Here is a 23,268-nt window from a genome sequence, read left to right on the forward strand (position 1 = left end):
TACAGATTGGTATTTTTCGAAAAAGAGAAATTAGGATTAAGTGAGATACATAAGTTATTTTTATAAAGTGTTCCTCAGATTCAGAAGGGTTTTTTGTGTCTCTCTGCGGGTGATCATGTGTTTCTTTTGTTCTGTTTTGTTTTTCTTCCCCTGAACAGGGATGATATAGTCTATCATCAGTTTAATACAGCTGTCCTAGCTCTCTGCACTGCTAAGAGGATCTGCTCGCATCGAGGTTGTTCATCTCACCATCTCCTTGTTGATGTGCACATTGCTCTCTTGGTTCGGCTCCCTTCTCTCAGCATCAGATCCCACAGGTCATTCTTTAATGTGACCATTTATGGTTTCTTATAGAACACTAGTGTTCCATAGTATTTATGTATTGTAACTTGTTTAGCCATTCCCCCAATGGATGGGCATCCCCTCAAAATCCAATTCTTTGACACTTCCAAAAGGCTGCTATGAATATTTCAGAACAAATATTATTCTTTTTTAAAATTATTTTTGGCTCTAGACGTGCAATTGGAATTGTTTAGTCAAAGGATATCTCCAGTTTTATTGCTCTTTGGACATAGTTCCATATGGCTCTGCAGAAAGGTTTGGTCTGTTCACAACTCCACCAGCAATGCATCAATCTCCCAAACATCCCACAACCTCTCCAAAATTGATCATCCTCCCTTTTTCTCATTTGGGCTAATCTAATAGGTGGGAGATGATATTTCACTGTTGCAATTTGCATTTCTCTGATCCATAGTGATGTGGAACATTTCTCCTATGATTCTATATAGCTTTGATTTTTTCATTTGACACTGTTCATATCCTTTGATCATTTATCATCTGGGGAATGACTTGTGACTCATAAATATGATGCAATTTTCTCTATATTTACAGACCTTTATCAGAACTCCTGTTTGTGAGGACTGTTTCCCAGATTTCTTCTTTCCTTCTAATTTTGGCAACATTGATTTTACTAGGGCAAAAGCTTTTCCATTTAATATATTCAAAATCATTCATTTTGTAGTTTATCAAATGCTCCAATTCTTTTCTGGTCATAAATTCATCCCCTTTCCATAGATGTGATCAAGTGTTCCTTGGTCTATTGATGCATCTATAGTGTCAGTCTTAATTTCTAAACCATGTTCCATGTTGACCTTATTTTAGTAGACGGAGTGAGATGCGGATCTAGGCCTAGGTTTTGCCATACTAGTTTTCCGTTTTTCCCAACAATTTTGGTCAAATTGTGAGTACTTACCCCAGAAGCTGATGGCTTTGGGTTTTTCACATAGAACATTGCTGTAGAAATTTCCTGCAGGTAATTTTGAGTCTATTTTCATCCACTGTTTCATGACTCTATTTCTTAATGAGGACCATGCAGTTTTGGTGACCCTGGCTTTTTGGTACATTTTGAGATCTGGTAGAGCTGGGCCACCTTCCTTTGTATTTTTTCCCATCAGTTTCCCTTGCCGTTCTTGCCCTTTTCCTGCTCCAGATGAATTCTGTGACCATTTTCCTACCTCAGTAAGAGTGGCGTCATCTTGTACATTTTATGTATTTATGTGTGTTTGTGTTTCTTCAGAATCATTCCTTGCCATGGTTAGCAGGCCAGGCTTAGGGTGGTGAAGCAGACCATTAATAGAGCATCTTTTCAAGCCCCTTCCTCATGCCCAGAGATGACCAGGGTAGTCCATCCAAACAGCTGCTCAGGCCCCTTAGAGGCTCCTGAATCCACTGCTGTTTCATTCTAGTGACCAGATGACCTTGTAGTGTGGTTGGCTGACCTGTAGGGATCTCAGAGGCCAAAAAGGCTCAACCCCACACTTTCAGGGCAGAGAATTGGTTTCCAGAGAGCAACCCAAGGTCAGGCAGGGAGTGAGTGTGGATCAGGATGACGATTTCATGTCCGCAGTCAGGGCGGTGATCTGAAATTCACCTCTAGAATGCAGAAAGACTGATGACTGGAGTGCAGAGGAGGAGAGGTTACTGAGGAAGGGAAGCAGAGGGAGGGACTGGGGGTGCCACTGGGGCCAAGGAGGATCCCCCCTTCCCCACCAGCATCCATGAGTACAGATGTGAGTGGGCCAATGCAGCCGATGCTGAAAAGGGTGGAGTTAGGCTGGGTCACAAGAGGTACAAATTGGGGGAGAATGGTCCAGAGGGGAGTGAGGCAGGACAGGCCTAGAGAGCTTGGGGGGATGGCCTGGCAGAGAGCCTGCTCCCCACTACACTCTCCATCTCCCTCCTCAGAGCATGTCCAGGACTCTCCGTATTCCTTCCCTTCTGCCTCCCTCTGGAAGGAGCAGATGTGCTGGGGCAGGAAACAGAAGAACTGGGTGATGGTCCGTTTCTCTTCCTCTAACTTTGACCTGAAGCTCATCATGTAGTTCTCTGTACAGAGACAGACAGACACAAAGAAACTGAGGTAGAAACAGAATCAGGGAGATGAAGGCAGAGAAAGAACCTAAGACTCGCCCAGCTTTGGTGACTTCAGAATCCTAAGGCCAGGACGGACGCTTGGCCTGGCCTGACAGGGGAGGTTTTCGTGCAGCTTCCTCTATGAATGGATCACTGTGCTAAGCTTCGACACCAATATTAGTATAATAGCACCCACAGGAATAATCGGCTTCATCCTCAGACTAGATGTTGTGGATGGACAAGTATCGATCGGCCCCAGATGTGTAGCCAGAGAAGTAAGCAGGGATCCCATTGACCTCAGTGCCACCTCGACTGCTGTTGACACGCAGAAAATACCAAGGAACTTTTCCGGTCCCCACTGGTGCCAACCAACAGTGTGCCAGCTTTGCTGACTCCTGAGCCTGTAGTTTTGTCTGGTTGTGACTCCAGGGACACAGACATGGAGGGAGACTGAGTCAGCACAGGTTGGGAGAAGGAACATAGAAATACAGACACTCATCAATGTCCTGGAATGAGAAGACAAGGAGAACGTCCTTGGAGATCCTCCCTAGAGAAGAGAGGACAGGAGGGAAGAGGAGGTTCAAGGAGGGGTCTGATGCAGTCCTGACTTGAGCAGACAGTGAGCAGGAGGAGGCAGATGAGAGACCAGGCCATGGTGCAGGGGTCCAAGAGCTCTGCTCCCCAAAGAACACGCAGCTGCTCTGGCTCTGCCAAGGCCCTCTTATCTTCTCCCTGAAATTCGATGATTGAGTTGGGGGCTGAATGCCAATCTTTATATGTGCCTGAGCTTCCATAACCATCCCTGGGTTCTCCCTCTGGGGTCACATGTCCTATGAGGAGGGAGCATATTTCAGGGCATGTCAGTGGGATGTTGGTTTACCGAACCATCTGAGATGTTCCCCATGAGTGACCACAGGGCTCAGAGTAGCTACATTCACAGCCGCCGGGACTGATTCCCACCTGAGACCACCAGGCTCTGCCCATCACTGCCTGCCTTGGGTTAGTGCTTCACTGCCACCTACCAAGCAGGAGCCTCTTATACTCCCAAGCCTTGTCAGCAGTCCTCAGTGGTCCCACAACCAGACCTAGAACCCTGTTTGCTTCCCACCTGTTCTCAAGGCTAGCATCTACCCATGGAACAAATGGAAGTACTTACTTGTTGAGTCCCGAGGAGGGAACTCAGGCCGACATCAATATGATTCCTAAGCTGGTTCGTTTATTGATCACAGGATACATACTTTTATACTCTATATTTACGTAACCAATTATATAAGCGTTTTAGCAAGCATTTTTTTCACATGCATATCCTTGTGTATGTCTTTGGTGATTGTGTTGAGAACCAAACAGTGTTTTGATAAACAGAATGCAGATTGTTTTGAGAACCAAACAGTGATTTGATAAACAGAGTGTAGAAGGTAATTATCTCAGAATGCGCTATCTATCTGAGCCTGGGAATACACCTTGTTAGCTCAGACATGCAGCTACTCCCTTATCTAAGCTCTGAAGTACATCTTGCTTGTTAAAGCACATGACTATTTCTCTGTTAACCCTTTATATCTCTTAGCCTGGAATACATATGACAAAACACTTACTAACGATTGGACTGACTTAGTAAAAGAGATCAAGTCCTCATAGCTTGATTTTTGTCTTTCCTCCCAATAGTTTATGCAAACACTTGACTTTTTTTCCTTTTTTTCTTACACTTTCATCATGCATGCTCCACTGAGAACATCTGCTGGTTTGGTTATATCCCCAGCACTTTAAATGAATGGCAAAGGAATTGTCCTCAGTTCTGAAAGGGTCTTTTTTCCAGGTGTGTCAGGGGTACTTCTATCTTTCCTCATGTTCCTACAGAGGTTTTTCAAATGCCCTGATGTCATCAGCATAGACATGGTGGTCATGTCTCCATCAGGCTTTGAAGGTGATGGTGGCCTTCAGGGTGACTCTGGAACTGTGTGTAAATAGAATTCAGTTGGACAGATTCTGACAAAGAAGTCTGTCCCTTCACCCTCCCTCCTGCCATTGGAGTCTGGCAATAGCCTCAAGGCACAAAAACCTTTATAAGTGCTTCCTGCAGTAGAGCCATGCTAAGGACTGGCCTTCCGAATGGAAACTGAAGCCAGCCTCTGTTTTCAAGCAGTTCCCCTTCTGGAAGGTTTCAGCTGTGGATCTTAGGATAAGGTCCCATGCAGCTCAGGGGGCAACAGCAAAACAGACGGTCTTTCTTCTTCTTTAATCGAAGTTCACCCGATAAAATTATGTAATTTGTGACCGGAACCATTTTCAGAGCTAAAGACCCTGGTGGTTAGAACTTTCTTTTCTGGGTCTTCCAAAGTTTTGACTTCAGGAATTGTAGTTACGAGACTGGATCTCCACAAAGTTATATCTCAGCCTTATGACTATGGACACTGGGTTGGGAGCATCAGGATCCATAAAGACTTGGTGTTCAAGATACTGGACAGTAGTCCACCTGACTGAGATAAAAGGTTGGTCAAGGTGCTGGTGGTAACCTGACTTGGTTGGAATCTGCTGTCTCCTGTCTTTCCCCCAGGGGAGTCAGCAGCTTCCACCAGGTTGTCTCATGTGAACTGGGGGTGGCAGGGGGCAGACTTTGCTGAGGATGGCTAGTGCGCCTCCAGGAGAGTGACGTCCAGGGATGATGGCTGTGAGGACTGAGGGAGAACCGGGACTCCTGCTGTGGGGGAGGCTGCTGTTCCTTGGGGTTGTTTCTCTTTTGGTGGTAGTCATTAAGTAGTTGTTGCTGGTAGTGCTGGGGAAACTGGGTCATTTCTTCAAAGTGATCTTTCCCCTTAAGCATGGTTGTGAGGTCTCTATGAAGTGTCAAAGTATTGGAAGCTGAGGGAATGCCCATCAACTGAGGAGTGACTGAACACGTTATGGTTTGTGGATGTTATGGAGCCCTGTTGTTCTGTAAGAAAATATGAATATTTGAACCCTTGAGAAGCCCAGAAAAAATTAGAGGAAGGGATGCTGAGTGAAGTGAACAGAGTCAGGGGAACATTGTCCGCATTAACAGCAACATTGTGAGAAGATCAGCTGTGATGGACGCTGTTCCTCTCCTCAAGTCAGTGATCAAGGACAGTCCTGAGAGAGCTGTTAAGGAAAATGTCGTCCATGTCAGAGAAAAAACTCGATTCTGAATGCAAGATGAAGGAGAATACACTCACTTTTTAAGAAAAACCAACTTCTGCTACACTTTCCCTTTCCCATGGAACCCCCCCCCCCCTTTACTTGTAATTCCTCTTTTGTACATGTTCAGTGAGGAATGATGTTCAACACATGTAGCATCAGGGACAAGAAAGAAAGTCATGAGATAGGAAGGGAAACCATGAGAGAGTTTTATAACAAGTGAACCAAGGGTTCATTCAGATTGTGCTGTTTTTTTTTTTCTTTGGTTTTGTTGGATTTGCTTTGTTTTGTATTTCATAGCCCGGATGGGGTTAGCATTGTCCATAGTCAGTCTCCTTGGGTGCCCCAGCTCTCTGAACTGCCGAGAGGACCTGCATCGATCAAAGTTGATTAAGCCTGGCACAGTTCTGATCTCCTTTTGAAGATTTGGGGGAGGGTTTCCATGTGTGGGGTTCAGGCTGACATCAGGAGGCCCTAGTTAGGGTCTCATGTAGGTGCTCACCCTGCACAAGGAGGGTCTGCATCTGGCTGCAACGTCTCTATTCACACTTCCTTCCTGATTTCTCTGCTTCACCTTTAAAGTGATTCTGATCATGGGCTTCTGAGCCCTGGCCAGTCTCCAAGGGGTCACCTTAGGCCAATAATTTTACTATTTGTGGGAGACAAGAGTCTCTGCTGGGGCAGTCAGATGGGGGCAGGGGCTCCCTCTCCACCAGTCACATCCCAAAACCTGGAGGTTCAGCTGAACTTCTCCCCTAGTATGAGTCTTCTCAGAGGACCCCATGGGAAGGGGTACTTGCGCTGCGTCAGGTGTCAGATGCACTGCGTTCCTGATCCATTGATGTCACCCTAAGTTTGACATCCAACTCCCCATGCAATTTTCTCTATACAGACACTCAGAGAGATAGAGAGAAAGAAAGAAATAGAAGTCAGGGAGATGAAGACAGAAACTGAGAAAGACTCGCCTGAGCCCTGGCTGGCTGTGGGGAGGGGGGTATCAAGAAGCTGGGTCCGGGGGGAAGCTGGGCCTGGGCTGGCACAGGAGGTTTTTGTCCAACTTCCTCATTGAATCTACCATTGTGCTGAGCATAGCCACTGCGATATGCTAGACAGTAGTAATCGGCTTCATCCTCAGGCTGGACGTTGCTGATGGACAAGTAGCGACTGGTGGCAGAGCCGGAGCCAGAGAAGCGGTCAGGGATCCCATCGCCCTTGCCTACACCTCCACTGCTGGTGACATACATGATATACCGAGGGGCCTTTCCTGGGCTCTGCTGGTGCCAAGCAATAGCATAACCACTGTGCTGACTGCTGAGGGTGCAGGTGAGTTTGGCTGTGGCTCCCAGGGACACAAACATGTCAGGAGACTGAGTCACTCCAGTTTGGGAGAAGGAACCTAGAAACACAGACACTCATGAATATCCTGGAATGAGAAGAGGAGAAAGGTGCTTGGAGAGAGGAGAGGGGGCAGGGAGGGAGGAGGAGTGATGAGGAGGGGTCCGAGACAGCCCTGACCTGAGCAGACAGTGAGCAGGAGGAGGCAGACAAGAGACCAGGCCATGGTGCACGGGTCCAAGAATTTTGCTCCCCAAAGACCATACAGCTGGGCCTGGGCTCTGCCAGGTCCCTCTTATCCTGTCCCTGAAGCCCCTTGCTGTGGGTGGGGGCTGAATGCAAATCTGTGTCTGAACCTGGGTTTTCTTAATCACACCTTGCTCCTCCCTCCGGGGTCAGAGGTCCTATGGAGAAGGGACATATTACATGGTAGTAAGGTGGGATGTTGGTATACAGACCCAGGTGGGATGTCCCCATGAGTGACCACAGGGCTCAGAGCTCCTAAGGACAGAGCTGTGCTGAGCCCCCTGAACCAACAAGATCCCCGCACCCTCCCTGCCTGCTCTCCACCAGTCCTGCACCTCCCCCTACTGACCAAAGGCCTCACATTCGCTCCAGCTTTGTAAGCACCCCTCAGGTGCCCCAAAGTCAGACAAGTCCCCTGCTTGCTGCCCCCCAGTCCTCCAGGCTGGCATCTGCCCATGGGACAAAAGGAGGTACAGACTCCAAGGAGGACAGAACTAGTGTATATATCTAAATGGGATCAAGTCCTCACAGCTGGATTCTGTCTTTCCTCCCAATTGTTTGTCCAAAGACTTGGCTTTTTGTTGTTCTTTCTCATTCCTCCTGATTCACTTATGCCCCACTGAGGACATCTGCTGGTTTGGTTATATCCCCAGGACTTTGAATTATTCGTGAAGAAATCGAAGCTCTCCTCCATTCTGAAGGGCTCTTTGGATACAGCCGTGTCAGGGGCACTTCTACCTTTGCTCTGGTTCCTTCAGAAATTTTTCAAATGCCATAATGTCAGCAGCAAAGACATAGAGGTCATGTCTCCATCATTGTTTTCTTTTTTAGTTTTTAAAAGGCAATGGGGTTCAGTGACTTGTCCAAGGCCACACAGCTAGGTAATTATTAAGTGCCTAAGGCCGGGTTTGATCTCAGGTTCTCCTGACTCCAAGGCTAGTGTTCTATCCACTGCACCCCCTGGCCGGCCCTCCATCAGTCCTTGCAGGGGATGGGGGCCTACAAAGTGATTCAGGGAATATGTGTAAAAAGAGAGAATTCAGCTGTCAGATTCTGATAGAGAAGTCTTCACCTTTCCCATCTCTGTCACTGCAAAATAGATCAGCCACAGGAAATGACTGCACAGAATTCCGTTTCGAAGTGCTCTCTGTGGTAGGACCAGGCTAAGGCCCAGCCATCCAAATGAAAACCCGCCCTCTGTTCTCAAGGAGCTCCCATTCTGGAAGGTTTCAGCTTTGGGTCAAAGGGAGAGGTCCAATGTGGCTCAGGGGGTAGCAGCAAAGCACATGCTCATTCTTCTTATTCACCATAAGCTGTGCTGAAGAAATTAGGTCACTTTGGGGTGAGAGTCATTTTACTCAGCTAAAGACCCTTGGGGCAAGAATTTTCTTTTTTGGGGTCTTCCAAAGTAGTGCGTACAAGCCTTGTAGTTGCCAAAGTTCATCTTCACCAAGTGATGGCTCAGCTTCATGACTATGGACACTGGCCTGGGAGCATCAGGATCCCTCTAGGTTTCTGGATCAAGATGCTGGACCACGGTCCTCTTGACCTGAGGGAAGGGGGTCCATGTGGTGATGGGGGTCAGACTTGGCACCTGCTGCCTCCTCCTTTCCCCCACGGTTGTCAGCAACTTCAACTAGTTTGTCTCATCTGAGCTGTCGGTGGCCGTTGCTAAGGATGGCTAATAGTGCTTCCAGTGTATTCCAGGGATGATGATTGTGAAGACTGAGGTAGAACCAGGACTCCTGGTGTGGGAGAGGCTGTAGCTCCTTGGGGTTGTCTTTTGCTGGTAGTTGGTAAGTGGCTCCTGTTGTTCTACTGGTGAAGGTATGCCATTTCTCCAAAACGATCTCTCTCCTCTACAATGTTTGTGGGTTCTTTATGTAGTGGCAAAGTATTGGAAATTGAGGGAATGCCCATCATCTGAGGAGTGACTGAGCACATTATGGTATCTGAATGTTCTGGAGTCTTTGTGAGATGATCAGCTGTGATGGATGCAGCTCCTATTGGCAGTTCAATGATCCTGGAAACTCTTGAGAGTGGTGTCCAAGAAAATACCATCCTGATTCAGGGAAATGACTGGATCCTGAATGCACGGCAAAGGACACCATGTTCACTTTCAAAAACCACCTTCTCTTACATTTTCCCTTTTCTTCTCATAGTTTTTCCCCCTTTATCCTAATTTCTCTTTTATATTGTACTTAATAAGGAATTATGTCAGACACAGTTAGGATAGGAGAAAAGGGGAAAAACACCCATGAGACTGGAAGGGAAGGTAGAACAGAAATTTTTAAAGAGTTAAAATATTGTTTATTGAGATCCTGGCCTTTTGCTTTGTTTTCTTTTGGTTTCTTTGTTTGTTCTGCCAGTTTCCTCTTATCCTCTCCCTGAAGCCCCTTGTTGTGGGTCAGGGCTGAATGCAAATCTGTGTCTAAACCACATCATGCCCCTCACTCAGGGGTCACAGGTCCCATGAGGAGGGGTCCTACTTCAGGAAATGGAGGTGGGGCATTGGTATGCAAGACCAGCTGAGATGTCCCCCATGAGTGACCACAGGACACAGAGCTGCCACAGACACAGCTGGGCCAAGCCCCCTCTGCAAACCCCTGGCTGCCCATGCCATCACTGCCTGCTCTGGGCCATTCCTGCATCACCACCTTTCACATCCAGCCTCACATACACTGCAGCCTCTGAGAAAACATCAGGACCCTATAGTCAGAGCAGGACTCCATTGCCTATGGGACTTCCTTCCTTAACACTTTTAAAGAATATTTTTATTTATTTTTTTCCAAATGCACATGTATAATTTTAAGTTACAACATTTCCTTCCACCTTCCATTTCCCCCCATTTCCCTCAGTGGCAAACACTGTACATGCACATTTCGATAAAAATGTTTAAAGGTTGTTATTGTACAAAAAACACAAATTAGGATTAAGGGAAAGAGATGTATAACATGTAATTTTTACAAGGTGTTCATCACATTCTGAAGGGTTGTTTGTGTTTGTTTGTGTGTTTGTGTGTGTGTGTGTGTTTCTTTTGTTTTGTTTTGTTTTCTTTTTCTTCCTCTGGATAGGGATGATATAGTCCATGGTCTAGTCAGTTTAATTCCTTTGTCCTAGCTCTCTGGACTGCTGGGAGGAGCTGCGTCCATCAAGATTGCTTGTCTCACATTCTTCTTGTTGATGTGCACATTGCTCTCTTGGTTCTACTCTCTTCCCTCAGCATCAGATCCTGCAAGTCATTCTCTAGTGCCACCATTTATGATTTCTTATAGAGCTATAGTATTTCATAGCAGTCCATAACCTGCTTAGCCATTCCCCAATGGATGGGCAACCCCTCAATTTCCAATTCTTTGCCACTACAAAAGGGGCTGCTATGAATATTTTGGAACATGTATTTTTAACAGTTTTTTTTTTTTTGCTATAGACCTGGAATTGGAATTGCTGGATCAAAGAATATCACCAGTTTTATGGCTCTTTGGACATGGTTCTGTATGGCTCTCCAGAAAGGTTGGGCCAATTCACAACTCCACCAGCAATGCATCAGTGTCCCAATCTTCCCACAGACTCTGCAACATTGATCACCCTCACTTTTTCTCATCAGAGGTGTGAGGTGATATCTCACTGCGGACCAGATTGTGAAAGAGTCGAAGAAGCGGCCAGCTTCTCTGTAGCAGATTTTGGGAGTGGAGACTGTCCTCTTGCCTCTAGTGTTCGAAACACTGTTCGCTGCTTTGACCGGGCTGCACTTGACCCTCGTGTTACCGTCTGTGACATGGCCCAGGTGCCCCTTAAGGATGAGTCTGTGGAACTTGCTGTTTTCTGCCTTTCACTGATGGGAACAAACCCGAGTGACTTCTTGAAGGAGTCCAATCGAGTACTGAAACCAGGAGGCCTGTTGAAAGTAGCGGAGGTAGCCAGCCGGATATGAAGGCTTTCTTGGGAGCCTCAGCCCAGTTGGACTTCCAGCTTGTCTCCAACGATCTGACCAACAGCGACTTCTACCTGTGAAACTTCAACAAGATAGGACCTCCCAAGGCTCAGGGTTCCCTTCGAGGGCTGACTTTGAGGTGTCTGTATCAACGCCGATGACTCAGTCCTACTCCTTTCTGCCTCCACCCTGCCTGAGGCATCAGAACAGCCCAGCAATGAGGGTCCCTTGAGAGAACCAGCTGTACCAGGTCACAGATGAAGACTCAGGCTGAATTCAGAGGCTGCCTGGGTGAGATAAGAGGTCCCATTCTGGCCTAAGTGGGCAGGAAGGTCCCTAACCTGGACCTTGGAGAATACTGGCATTAGGTCCATTCAGAGGTGTACTGAAAGTTGTATATCAAAAGATATTGTATTAGTAGGAGAGACAGAATCTAAGAATGCTGCAGATGCTGTAAAAAGAAGCTTACCGACTCCTGCTTTTATATCAGTCTTTTCTGAATGTATCTCCCGTCCTAGCAAAGGAATAATTGAGCAAAACCCTTTCTTTGTATTTAGTGCTTCAGATAGTCTACTAGCATTCATATCCTTGTATCCCCTTTCTAAGGAAAAGAGTGCATAGCTATTACATTCATGTACCACAAAAAAGAAGACTCAAGGCAGTCACACTGCCTAATGGAACAACATTTCCTTCTTCAATATATACGGGGATTTCATGCATACCAATGTTTCTAGGTTTATTATTGATTACGATATTTACTCACCCTAACACTGGAATGACTATAAAGGAAGGATTTCAGAAAAATTCCTTGAATAAAACAGATTGTAAACTCTGTCTAAATTTAACAGGACTGCCTCTCCCTGAGGCACACAAAAGGCTTCAACATTATGAAATCTCTGGAAAACTCTGCACTGGGAATTCCAAGGAGATGCCAGAATATATACGGGTAAAACAGATACAAGATGGGTCAGATAGAATTCCAGGGAAATGAATAGTTTCTGCCTTTACCATATACAGGAATATATGAAAAAGATGGTGAGAAAACAGTTAGTACAGCTGAGCGATATGTGAACTCCAGCAACCTTAGTTGCAGGGGAAAGAATAAAATAATCACAGAAACTGTGGCTTCTACCAAGAAGGCCAGAAAGAAAAATTGTTTATTGTAAGAGTTAACGGATGGGTGCGCACGCATTAAAGACCCTCACTACAGACTGTTAAGGAAGTGTATCTAAAAATATTACTTACACAAAAAATAAAAAACACTTTCCATTAAAGAATTGCTTAATGAATAACTTTAAATGAATTCTCCATTATACTATGTAGTAATAAATAAGGTAACAGACAGGTTGAGGTCATTGTGGTCCAAGTGGGGATGGGGAATCAATTAACTATATGATTATTACTTAAACTTGTAATCACATGATTAAAACTTGTTACCATATGAACTATATGATTGTTGATGAAAATTGTCCACTCTTGTAACCAAGGAAATGATCTCAGCTTGCCTGAAACATACATGATTCTGAAACTATAAAAATAAATCCAAGCAGCTGACAGTCAGTCAACCTGCTCCTCCCTTTGCCCCCTTGTGGACTCAATTCATTTCTCCGACTCTATCCCTCCTGTCAGGCTCTGAGGACCCTGCGGAGGCTGGACCCCCACACAGAGGGAGGGCCTGAAAGTGCCACTGGGGCCAAGGAGGATCCCCCCTTCCCCACCAGCATCCGTGAGTACAGATGTGAGAGGGCCAATGCAGCCGGTGCTGAAAAGGGTGGAGCGAGGCTGGGTCACAACAGGTAGAAGTTGGGGGAGAATGGTCCAGAGGGGAGTGAGGCGGGACAGGCCTAGAGAGCTTGGGGGGATGGCCTGGCAGAGAGCCTGCTCCCCACTACACTCTCCATCTCCTTCGTCAGAGCATGTCCAGGACTCTCCTCATTCCTTCCCTTCTGCCTCCCTCTGGAAGGAGCAGATGTGCCGGGGCAGGAAACAGAAGGACTGGGTGATGGTCCATTTCTCTTCCTCTGACTATGACCTGAAGCTCATCATGTAGTTTTCTGTATAGAGACAGTCAGACACAACGAAACAGAGGTAGAAACAGAGTCAGGGAGATGAAGTCAGAGAGAGGACCTAAGACTCGACCCAGCCCCGCCAGCTTGGGGCGGGGTGGACAGTGTCAGGAACCGGGGACCAGTTGGGGGGAAAGTGGGCCTGGGCTGACAGGGGAGGCTGTTGTCCAACTTCCTCATTGAATCTATCTCAGCACTGAGCATAGACACCACCACTGCTATAATATGTTTGACAGCAGTAATCAGCTTCATCCTCAGGCTGGACGCTACTGATGGACATGTAGACATCGGCCTCAGACCTGGAGCCAGAGAAGCGAGCACGGATCCCATAGCCCTTGCGTACACCTCCACTCCTGGTAACATACATAAATCGAGGGGCCTTCCCTGGGCTCTGCTGGTGCCAACCAACATCATAACCACAGTGCTGACTGCTGGGGGTGCAGGTGAGTCTGGCTGTGGCTCCCAGGAACACAGTCATGTCAGGAGATTGAGTCAGCAGAGGTTGGGAGAAGGAACCTAGAAACACAGACACTCATGAATGTCCTGGAATGAGAAGAGAAGGAGAAGGTGCTTGAAGGTGGTTCCCAGAGAAGAGGTCAGGGAGGAAGGAGGAGGGATGAGGAGGGGTCTGAAGCAGCCCTGACCTGAGCTGAGAGTGACAAGGAGGAGGCCGACAAGAGGCCAGGCCATGGTGCAGGACCCCAAGAGCTCGGGTCCCCAAAGAGCACACAGCTTGGTGTGGGCTCTACCAGGTCCCCCTTATCTTCTCCCTCAAGCCCCTTTATGTGGTTGGGTGCAGAATGCAAAAGTGTCTGAATTTGGGCTTTCTTAACTACATCCTGGTCCTCACTCTGGAGTCACATGTCACATGGGGAGGGAGCACATTTCAGGGGATGTGGGGGGGATCTTGGTTTGCCAAACCTGCTGCGATGGCCCCCATGGTTGAGCAGATGTTCAGAACTCTTCTTTAACACAAGTTACTCTCATAAAATTATGTCACTTTGGGTCAGGAACCATTTTCAGAGCTAAAGACTGGGGGTAAAAAAACCTTCTTTTCTGAATCTTCCAACATTGCTCGTGCAGGACTTGTAGTTGCCAGGCTACATCTCCACACAGTTGTAGCTCAGCTATGGACACAGGGCTGGCAGCATCACTATCCCTAAGGGTTTGGGGTTCAACATCCTGGACCATTGTCCCCCTGATCTGAGGGGAGCGGGTGGTCTAGGTGGTGACACTGTGACCTGACTTAGTTGACACCTGCTGCCTCCTCTGTTTCCCTGAAGGGAGTCGGCAGCTTCCCCCAGGTTGCCCCATCTGAGCGCTGGGTGGCAGGTGGCTGACTGTTGCTGAGGATGGCGAGCTCTGCTCCAGGAGAGTGACGCTGAGTGCGTGATGGTTGTGAGGACTGAAACAGTACCACGACTCCTGGCGTGGGGGAGGCTGCTCTCCTTGGGGCTGTCTCTGTCCTTTGGTGTTATTTGGGACGTTTCTGTTGCTGGTTGTGCAGGGGAAGCTGGGACGTTTCTCCAAAATGGTTTTGTTGTAGTGATAAAGAATTGGACATTGGGGGAATGCCCATCGAGTCAGGAGTGGCTGGACACGTGATGGTTTATGAATATGCTGGACTATTATTGCTCTGCAAGAAGTCATAATCAATTGGATTTCATAAAAAGCGTGGAAAGACTTGTATGAGCTGATGCTGAAGATGTGAGCAGAAGGGGAAAACGGCCACATTGACAGCCACATTGTGAGTGACCAACCGTGATGGACGCAGCTCCTCTGAGCAGTTCACTGATCAAGGACACTCCTGAGAGAACTGCTATGGACAAGGCTGTCCACATCCAGAGAAAAAACTGCATCCTGAATGCACAGCCAAGCCTGCATGCCATGTTCAGGTTTTTTAAAATCTATTATGTTTTTTCTTTCTCGTGGTTTCCCCCAGCCCTTAATCCTAATTACTTTTTTGAAACATGACTACTATGGAATTATGTTAAGCACAAGTAGGGCTATGGGAAAAGAAAGAAAAACCAGGAGAGAGTGTTCATTCAGATTCTGCAGTTTTTGTTCAGTCTTTTTTTACTTTGTTCTTCTTACTTTGGATGTGGATAACATTGTCTGTAGCCAGATTCCTTGCATTGTCCTACTCTGTGGACTGCTGAGAGGAGCTGCCTTCATCAAAGTTGATCAGGTCACAATAGGGTTGTTCCTGTGGACCATGTTCCCGTGGTTCTGCTCCCTTTGTTCACTTTTGGGTCGCATCAGTTATCCTATGCTTCTCTAGACTCCAACCATTCATGGTTTCTTATAGAACAGTAGCACTCCACAGTATTCATATGCTATAACTTATTCAGCCGTTACTCAGTGGATGGACATTCCCTTAATTTCCAGTTCTTTGCCACTACAAAAAGAGCTGTTAGGAATATTTTGGAACATGTGGAACTTTTCCCATTTTTTATGATTTCTTCTGTATATAGGCCTAGTGTGGTATTGTTGGAATTGCTGGGTCAGAAGGCATGATCAATTTTATTGCTCTTTTGCATAGTTCCTTATTGCTCTGCAGAATGGTTGGATCAGTTCACAGAATCAGGGAGATGAAGGCAGAGAAAGAACCTAAGACTCACCCAGGGGTGATATCAGAATACTGAGGCCAGGTCGGACGCTTGGCCTGGCCTGACAGGGGAGGTTTTTGTGCAGCTTCTGCTATGAATGGATCACTGTGCTAAGCTTCGACACCAACACTACTATAATAGCACCCACAGCAGTAATCGGCTTCACCCTCAGACTAGATGTTGCGGATGGACAAGTATCGATCGGCCCCAGATGTGTAGCCAGAGAAGTAAGCAGGGATCCCATTGACCTCAGTGCCACCTCGACAGCTGTTGACACACAGGAAATACCAAGGAGCTTTTCCTGGATCCCACTGGTGCCAACCAACAGTGTGCCAGCTTTGCTGATTGCTGAGCGTGCAGGTGTGTCTGGCTGTGGCTCCAGGGACACAGACATGGAAGGAGACTGAGTCAGCACAGGTTGGGAGAAGGAACCTAGAAACACAGACACTCATCAGTGTCCTGGAATGAAAAGAGGAGAAGGTGCTTGGAGAGAGGAGAGGGGGCAGGGAGGGAGGAAGACTGATGAGTAGGGGTCCGAGGCAGCCCTGACCTGAGCAGACAGTGAGCAGGAGGAGGCAGACAACAGACCAGGCCATGATGCAGGGGCCCAAGAACTCTGCTCCCCAAAGAGCATACAGATGGGCCTGGGCTCTGCCAGGTCCCTCTTATGCTGTCCCTGAAACCCCTTGCTGTGGGTGGGGGATGAATGCAAATCTGTGTCTGAAACTGGGTTTTCTTAACTATACTTTTGTCCTCCCTCTAGGGTGAGAGTTCCTATGGAGAAGGGACACATTTCATGATAGGAAGCGGGATTGTTGGTAGACAAATCCAGGTGGGACGTCCCCATGAGTGATCACAGGGCTCAGAGCAGCTACGGACACAGCTGTGCTGAGCCCCCCTGAGACCAACAGGCCATCCACACCCTCATGCCTACTCTCCAACTGAGATCTACAAGGTGGGAGGGGGGTCCACTGCTCATCCAAAAACGGACCGAAATTATTCTGTATTTTCTGTCAATTTCATTTCGGCTTGCATGCTTGGGTCCTGGATCGTGGACGATACTCTCGAGATTGTCCGACCAACAGGGGAGTACAGCAAGGATGTGTCCTTGCTCCTACACGTTAGCCTGTTGGTTTCAGTCATGTTATTAAAATGCCTTCAAGGAGGATGATCATGGCCTCGAGGTCAGCTACTGCACTAAGGGCAAATTCCTCAACTTGAAAAGGTTCCAAGCCATGACCAAAGTGGAGGGTGTTGGAGCATGATCTTCTGTTTGCAGCCTCCGAAGATGAGGTACAACAAAGGATGGACCAATTCTCTGCTTCTTGTCTCACTTTGGTCTAACAATTAACATCAAGAAAATCCAGGTGCTCCATGAGCCAGCACCACACAAGCCACATGTGGAACCCTTGATTACAGCATACAGAGAAGTTTTGAATCCTGTTGACAAGTTACCTGGGTAGTGTCCTTTCCAAGGAGGTACATGTTGACCACGAGGTTGAAATTGCCAAAGCTAGCTCAATATTTGGTACGCTCCAAATGAAAATATAGGAGAGAAGAAGTATTAGACTGATTACCAAAGTGAGGTCTATACAGTTGTCCTGACCTCATTGCTATATGCCGGCAAAACGTGAACAGTCCACCAGCACCATGTCAGGAAACTGAATTGCTTCCATTTAAATTGTCCTAGGAAGATTTTGAAAATGATCTGGCAGAAGAAGATATCAGAGGTCCTTTCTTGAGTTTAATTGCCTAGCATTCCAACATTAATTCAGAATGTGAAACGATGATGGACTGGAAATGTCTTTATTATGCCAGACATACGCTTCAGAAAAAATCTACTTCATGGAAAATACACTGTGCAAGTGCTTACAGAGGTGATCAGAAGAAGAGATACTGAGATGCCCTGAAGGTCTCATTGAGGAACTTTGAAATTGACTGTACAGCTTGAGAGTCACTGGCACAGGAGCGCCCAGCATGGCATGCCCTCATCAATGAAGGTGCTGCACCCTATGAGGAAGGCAGAATGGAGGCAGCTCAAAGGAGACCTGTCCTCCATCAGTTTAGAGTCCCCACCCCAGGGGTTCCCATGGACTATTTGAGCCTAATCTGTGGTAGAGAGTTCTGAGCTCAGGTTGATCTGATCAGCCACAATGGGATATTTTGTAATTTATCTCAAACATAGTGATGTCATTTTGATCTTTGACAATGAAGGACAAGAACCAACCAAGTGATTTGAATTTTTCTAATCACTAATGATTTGGAGCATTTTTTCCTCATATGATTCTTCTTAGATTTAATTTCTTCACTTGAAAACTGCCTCTTCACATTCGTATTTTCTTTGGGGTTTTTTTTTTGCAAGACAATGGGGTTAAGTGACTTGCCCAAAGTCACACAGTTAGGTCATTATTGAGTGTCTGAGGCTGGATTTGAAATCAGGGCCTCCTGACTCCAGGGCAGGTGTTCTATCAACGGGGCCACCTAGCTCCTCTTCAGATTCTTTGACCATTTATCAATTGAGGAATGACTTGTAACCTTATAAATTTAATACAATTCTCTGCATAATTTAGAAATGAGATCTTTATCAGGTCCCCTGCCTGTGAAAATTGTTTCCTAGCTCTATTTTCCTTCTGATCTTGTCAGTATTGATTTTATTACAGCAAACCTTTTTAATTTAATGGTATCAGGATCATCTATTTTGCAATTTGTACCATACTCCATTTCTTGTTTGGGCATAAATATCTTCCGTTCACATTGACGTGACAGAGTATTTCTTGTTTTGTTAATTGGTCTACAGTATCCCCTATGTGTCTAAATCCTGCATCCATTTTGACCTTATTTTGGTACAAGGTGTGAGATGTGGATCTCTTACTAAGTTTTGTCATTTTAGTTTTTAGTTTTATGAACAATTTTTATCGAATAAGGAATCCTTATCCCAGTAACTAATGTCTTTAGAGTTGTCAAATAATAGATTACTGTCATTATTTACTTCCATCTCTTTTGTACGTACTCTAATTCACTGTTCCATTGCTCTGTTTCTCAGCCAATACCAGGCAGTTTTGATGACTGCCTCTTGGTAGTATTGTTTAGATTTGGTACAGCAGGACCACCTTCCCATCAGTTCCCTTGATATTCATGACATTTTGGTGTTCCAGATGAAATTGGTTCCTTTGTTTTTTAACAGTGAAATAGTTATTTAGAGGTTTGTTTGCTATGGCACCAATTAAATACTTTAATTTGGGTAAAATTATAATTTTTATAATATTTGCTTAACCTAAACCATAGCAATGGACAATTTACCAGTTGTTTAGATTTCCCTTTATTTCTGTGAAATGTTTTGTAATTTCTGGATTTGTCTCAGAGTTAGATTCCCAGGTACTTTTGGTTATCTGAAATTAATTCAAATGGAATTCCACTTACTAGTTATTGCCCTTGGACTTATCATATATAGAAATGCTGATGATTTATGTGAGTTTGTTTTATATCCTGCTACTCTAACGAACTTTTTAATTGGTTCAAGTAGATTTTTAGATGAATTTCTTGGATTCTCTAAGTATAACATGATATCATCTGCAAAGGGTAAACGTTTTGCTTCCTCATTGCCAATTCTAATTCTCAAAATTTCCTTTCTTTCTCTTATTGATTAAGCTAAAATGTCTAATTCTATATTTACTTATGATGGTAATGATGGGCATCCTTGTTTCACCTCTCATCGTATTGAAAATGCTGCTAATTTATTGCCATTTCGGATGATATTTGTTGATGATGGTAGCTAGATCCTGATTTTTATTTTAAGGAAAACTCCATTTTTTCCTATTTTCCCTAGATTTTTAATAGGATGGATGTGGTTTTGTCAAAGAAAACTCAGAATTTTTTGAGAAATCATATGATTTCTGTTAGTTTTGTTATTGATATGTTATATTATGATGAGTATGTTCCTAATGTTGAACCATCCCTGTTTACCTAGTATAAATCCTACCAGATCATATGTGTATTTGCCTAGTCAGAATTTGTTGTAATCTCTTGGCTGGAATCGTACTTAAGATTTTTTGCATCAGTGTTCTTTAGGGAAATAAATATATAATTTTCTTTGTCTATTTTTGAATCTTTCGCTTTAGGTATCAGCACCATATTCATGTCATTAAAAGAATTTGACAGATTGCCTCTTAGTTTTTAAAATAGTTTATGTAGAATTGAAATTAATATTTGGTAGAATTCACTTGTAAATCTCTCTGGACCTGGAGACGTTTTCTTAGGGACTTTATTAATGCTTTCTTCAATCTCTTTTTTTGAAATGGGATGATTTAAGTATTTTACTTCCTCTTCTATTTTTCTGGGTAATTTTTATTTTTGTCAATTTTCATCCATTTCACTCAGGTTATCCAATTTATTGGCATGCAGTTGGGCAAAATAACTCCAAGTTTTTCTTTCATTACCTGCTTGTGATGAATTCAACCTTTTTATTCTTGAAACTGGTAATTTGGATTTGTTCTTTTTTTATTTAGGTTAAGCAAAGGTTTATCTATTTTATTGTTTATTTCATAAAACCAACTCATAGTTTTATTAATTAGGTCAATAATTTTCTTGTTTTCAATTTTATTAAGCTCTCATTGATTTGCAGAATTTCCAATTTGATATTTAATTAGTAATTAAATTTGGTATAATTAATTTTATATTTAATTAGTTAATTTAATTCATTCTTTTTCTAGCTTTTTGCTTGCATACCCTGTTCACTGATCCCCCTTTTCTCTATCTTTTTCATATAAACATTCAGAAATGCAAACTCTCCCCTAAAAGCCTCTTTGGCTCTAGCCCATACATTTGGAATGATGTCCAATTGTTATTCTCTTGGATGAAATTACTGATTATTTCAATGATTTGTTGTTTGAGTCAATCACTTTAAAATTATTTTTTAGTTTTTGTTCAGTTTCTGGTTTATCTTTTTGAGTACCTTCCATGGACACACAACCCTCATGAGTCAAAGCATCATGCAAAGCCAAATCATTTCACAAGCCAATTGTATCCATTATCCAGTATTGGTTCATTCCTTGTTATGAAAGAAGACCAAAATGACCTCACATTGTTTGAGACAAAATAAAGGGTGCCCTAGGGTGACTGATCACACCAATACGAGCACAGAATTCTCCACCACAAGTTGGGGCACAAATAGTCCATGTGAACACCCTTGGTGGGTACTCCAAGCTTACAGATGTCACATTTCCTTTGAGTTGTTTCAATTCTGCCTTACTTATAGAATGCAGCAACCTCCCAGATGAAGGGACACCGTGCTGGACAGTCCTGTGCCAGGGTCTTCCAAACTATACAGTTAGATGGGGCAGGGCCTCCCCCTCCACCAGTCATGTCCCAAACCCTGAAGGGTCAGCTGGAGTTCTAACTGGTGGGAGACCCCTCAGAAGCCCCATAGAAAGGGGGAGACATGCTGGTCAGGGGACATAGGAACTGGGGTCCCAGGCCATTCTGTCACTCTGTTTGTCCTCAAGCTCATCAAGCAATTTTACGCGCAGAGACAGAGAGACAGACTCAGCGAAGAAACAGAGTCAGGGAGATGAGGATAGAGACAGAAACCGAGAAAGACTTGACCCAGGGCTGGCGGCCTGGGAAGGGTGGTGTCAGGAGCCTGGGCCCAGATGGGAAGCTGGGGTTGGGCTGGCAAGGGAGGCTTTTGTGCAGCTTCCCCATTGAACGGATGACTATGCTAAGCATAGACACTGCCACTGCTAGATGTTTGACAGTAGGAACTGGCTTCATCCTCGCTGGATGTTGCTGATGGACAAGCAGCGATCAGTCCCAGAGCTGGAGCCAGAGAAGCGAGCAGGGGTCCCATCGGGCTTGTCTACGCTTCCATCACTACTAACCCCCATGGCATACCGAGGGTGCTATCCAGGGCTCTGCTGGTACCAACGAATATGATAACTGCTGTGCTGACTGCTGAGGGTGCAGGTGAGTCTGGCGGTGGCTCCCAGGGACACAGACAAGGACGGAGACTGAGGCAGCACAGACTGAAAAAGGCACCTAGAAACACAGACACACATTAACGTCCTGGAATGAGAAGAGAAGGAAGTGGTGCTTGGAGATCCTCACCGGAGTAGAGAGGGATGGAGGAAGAGGGACCAGGAGGGGTCTGAGGCAACCCTGCCCTGATAGTGAGGAGGAGGAGGCAGAGAAGAGGCCAGGCCATGGTGCGGGGCCCAAGATCTCTGCTCCCCAAAGAGCACACAGCTGGGCCTGGTCTCTTCCAGGTCTCTCTTATCCTCTCTTGAAGCCCCTTGATGTGGGTGGAGGATGAATGCAAATCTGTCTGATCCTGGGTTTTCCTAACTATACCTAGGTCCTGCCTCTGGGGTCACAGGTCCCATGAGAATTTTCCATATTTCAGGGGAGGGAGGAGTGGCGTTGGCATACAAAACCAACTGAGATGTCCCCCATGAGTGATCATAGCATAAAGAACAGCCACTGCACAGCTGAGCTGAGCACCCCCTGAGACCACCTAGCTCCCCATCTCATCACTGCCTGCTCTGGACCAGTCCTACACCACCATCTACTGAATGAAGGCCTAACATAAGTCCCAAGCTCTTCAGCAACTCTCAGTGGTGCCACTGCTAGAACAAGACCCCTGTTTGCTGCCCACCAGTCCTCCAGGCTGGCATCTGCCCACAGGACAAAAGGTGAGGCCTGCAGAGAGGACAGACTTAGCACATGTGTCTAAAGGGGATAAAGTTTTCAAAACTTGATTTTCTCTTCCCTTCCAATAGTTATGGTTCATTCGTTCTTCTGTCTCATTCCTCTTTCATCACTTATGCCCCACTGATGACATCTGCTGGTTTGATTATATCCCCAGCACTTTCAATTATTCTTGAAGAAATTGGCACTGTGCCAGGTGTGCCAGGGTTACTTCTCTCTTTCCTCATGTTCCTACGGACTTTTTTGACATGATGTCATCAGCAAAGGCACAGAGATCCTCTCTCCATCATTCTGTGAAGTTGATGAGTGTCTTCAAAGTGACTCAGGGAATATGTGTTAAAAAAAAAAAGAAAATTCATTTGGACAGATTCTGGGTATTTTTTGTAATAGAAATTTTGTATGTTTTAACAAATTATTTATTTATTTTGAATTTTATAATTTTCCCCCTAATCTCCCATTCCTCTCCCCACCCCCTACAGAAGGCAGTCTCTTAGTCTTTCCATTCTTTCCATGGTATACAGTGAAATCCTATCCTTCAGGAAGAAACATAAAGTATAAGAGACAGCAAAGTTACATAAAAAGGTCACGATTTTTTAAGTTTTTGCAAGGCAAATGTGGTTCAGTGACTTGCCCAATGCCACACAACTAGGTAATTATTGTCTGAGGGCAGATTTGAACTGAGAGAATCCTGACTCCAGGGCTGGTGCTCTATTCACTGCAATAGCCAGCCACAGCAATATCAATTTTTCTTAAAAAAATTAACGGCAATAGTCTTTGGTCTCTGTTTAAACTCTAAAATGCTTTCTCTGGATTCAGA

The 23,268-nt window shown here is 45.3% G+C and overlaps 1 gene segment (V, D, J or C); it reads right to left on the minus strand.

Annotated features, from left to right (window-relative positions):
* Window positions 1-13,330: 13,330 nt before the first annotated feature.
* LOC141499644 (immunoglobulin lambda variable 4-60-like) lies at window positions 13,331-14,331 on the minus strand. The segment is given in 2 exon segments: window positions 13,331-13,656; window positions 14,211-14,331. Coding segments are annotated over 2 exon segments (447 nt in total).
* Window positions 14,332-23,268: the final 8,937 nt, after the last annotated feature.

Source organism: Macrotis lagotis, chromosome X, assembly GCF_037893015.1.
Source record: "Macrotis lagotis isolate mMagLag1 chromosome X, bilby.v1.9.chrom.fasta, whole genome shotgun sequence".
Lineage (NCBI taxonomy): Eukaryota > Metazoa > Chordata > Mammalia > Peramelemorphia > Peramelidae > Macrotis > Macrotis lagotis.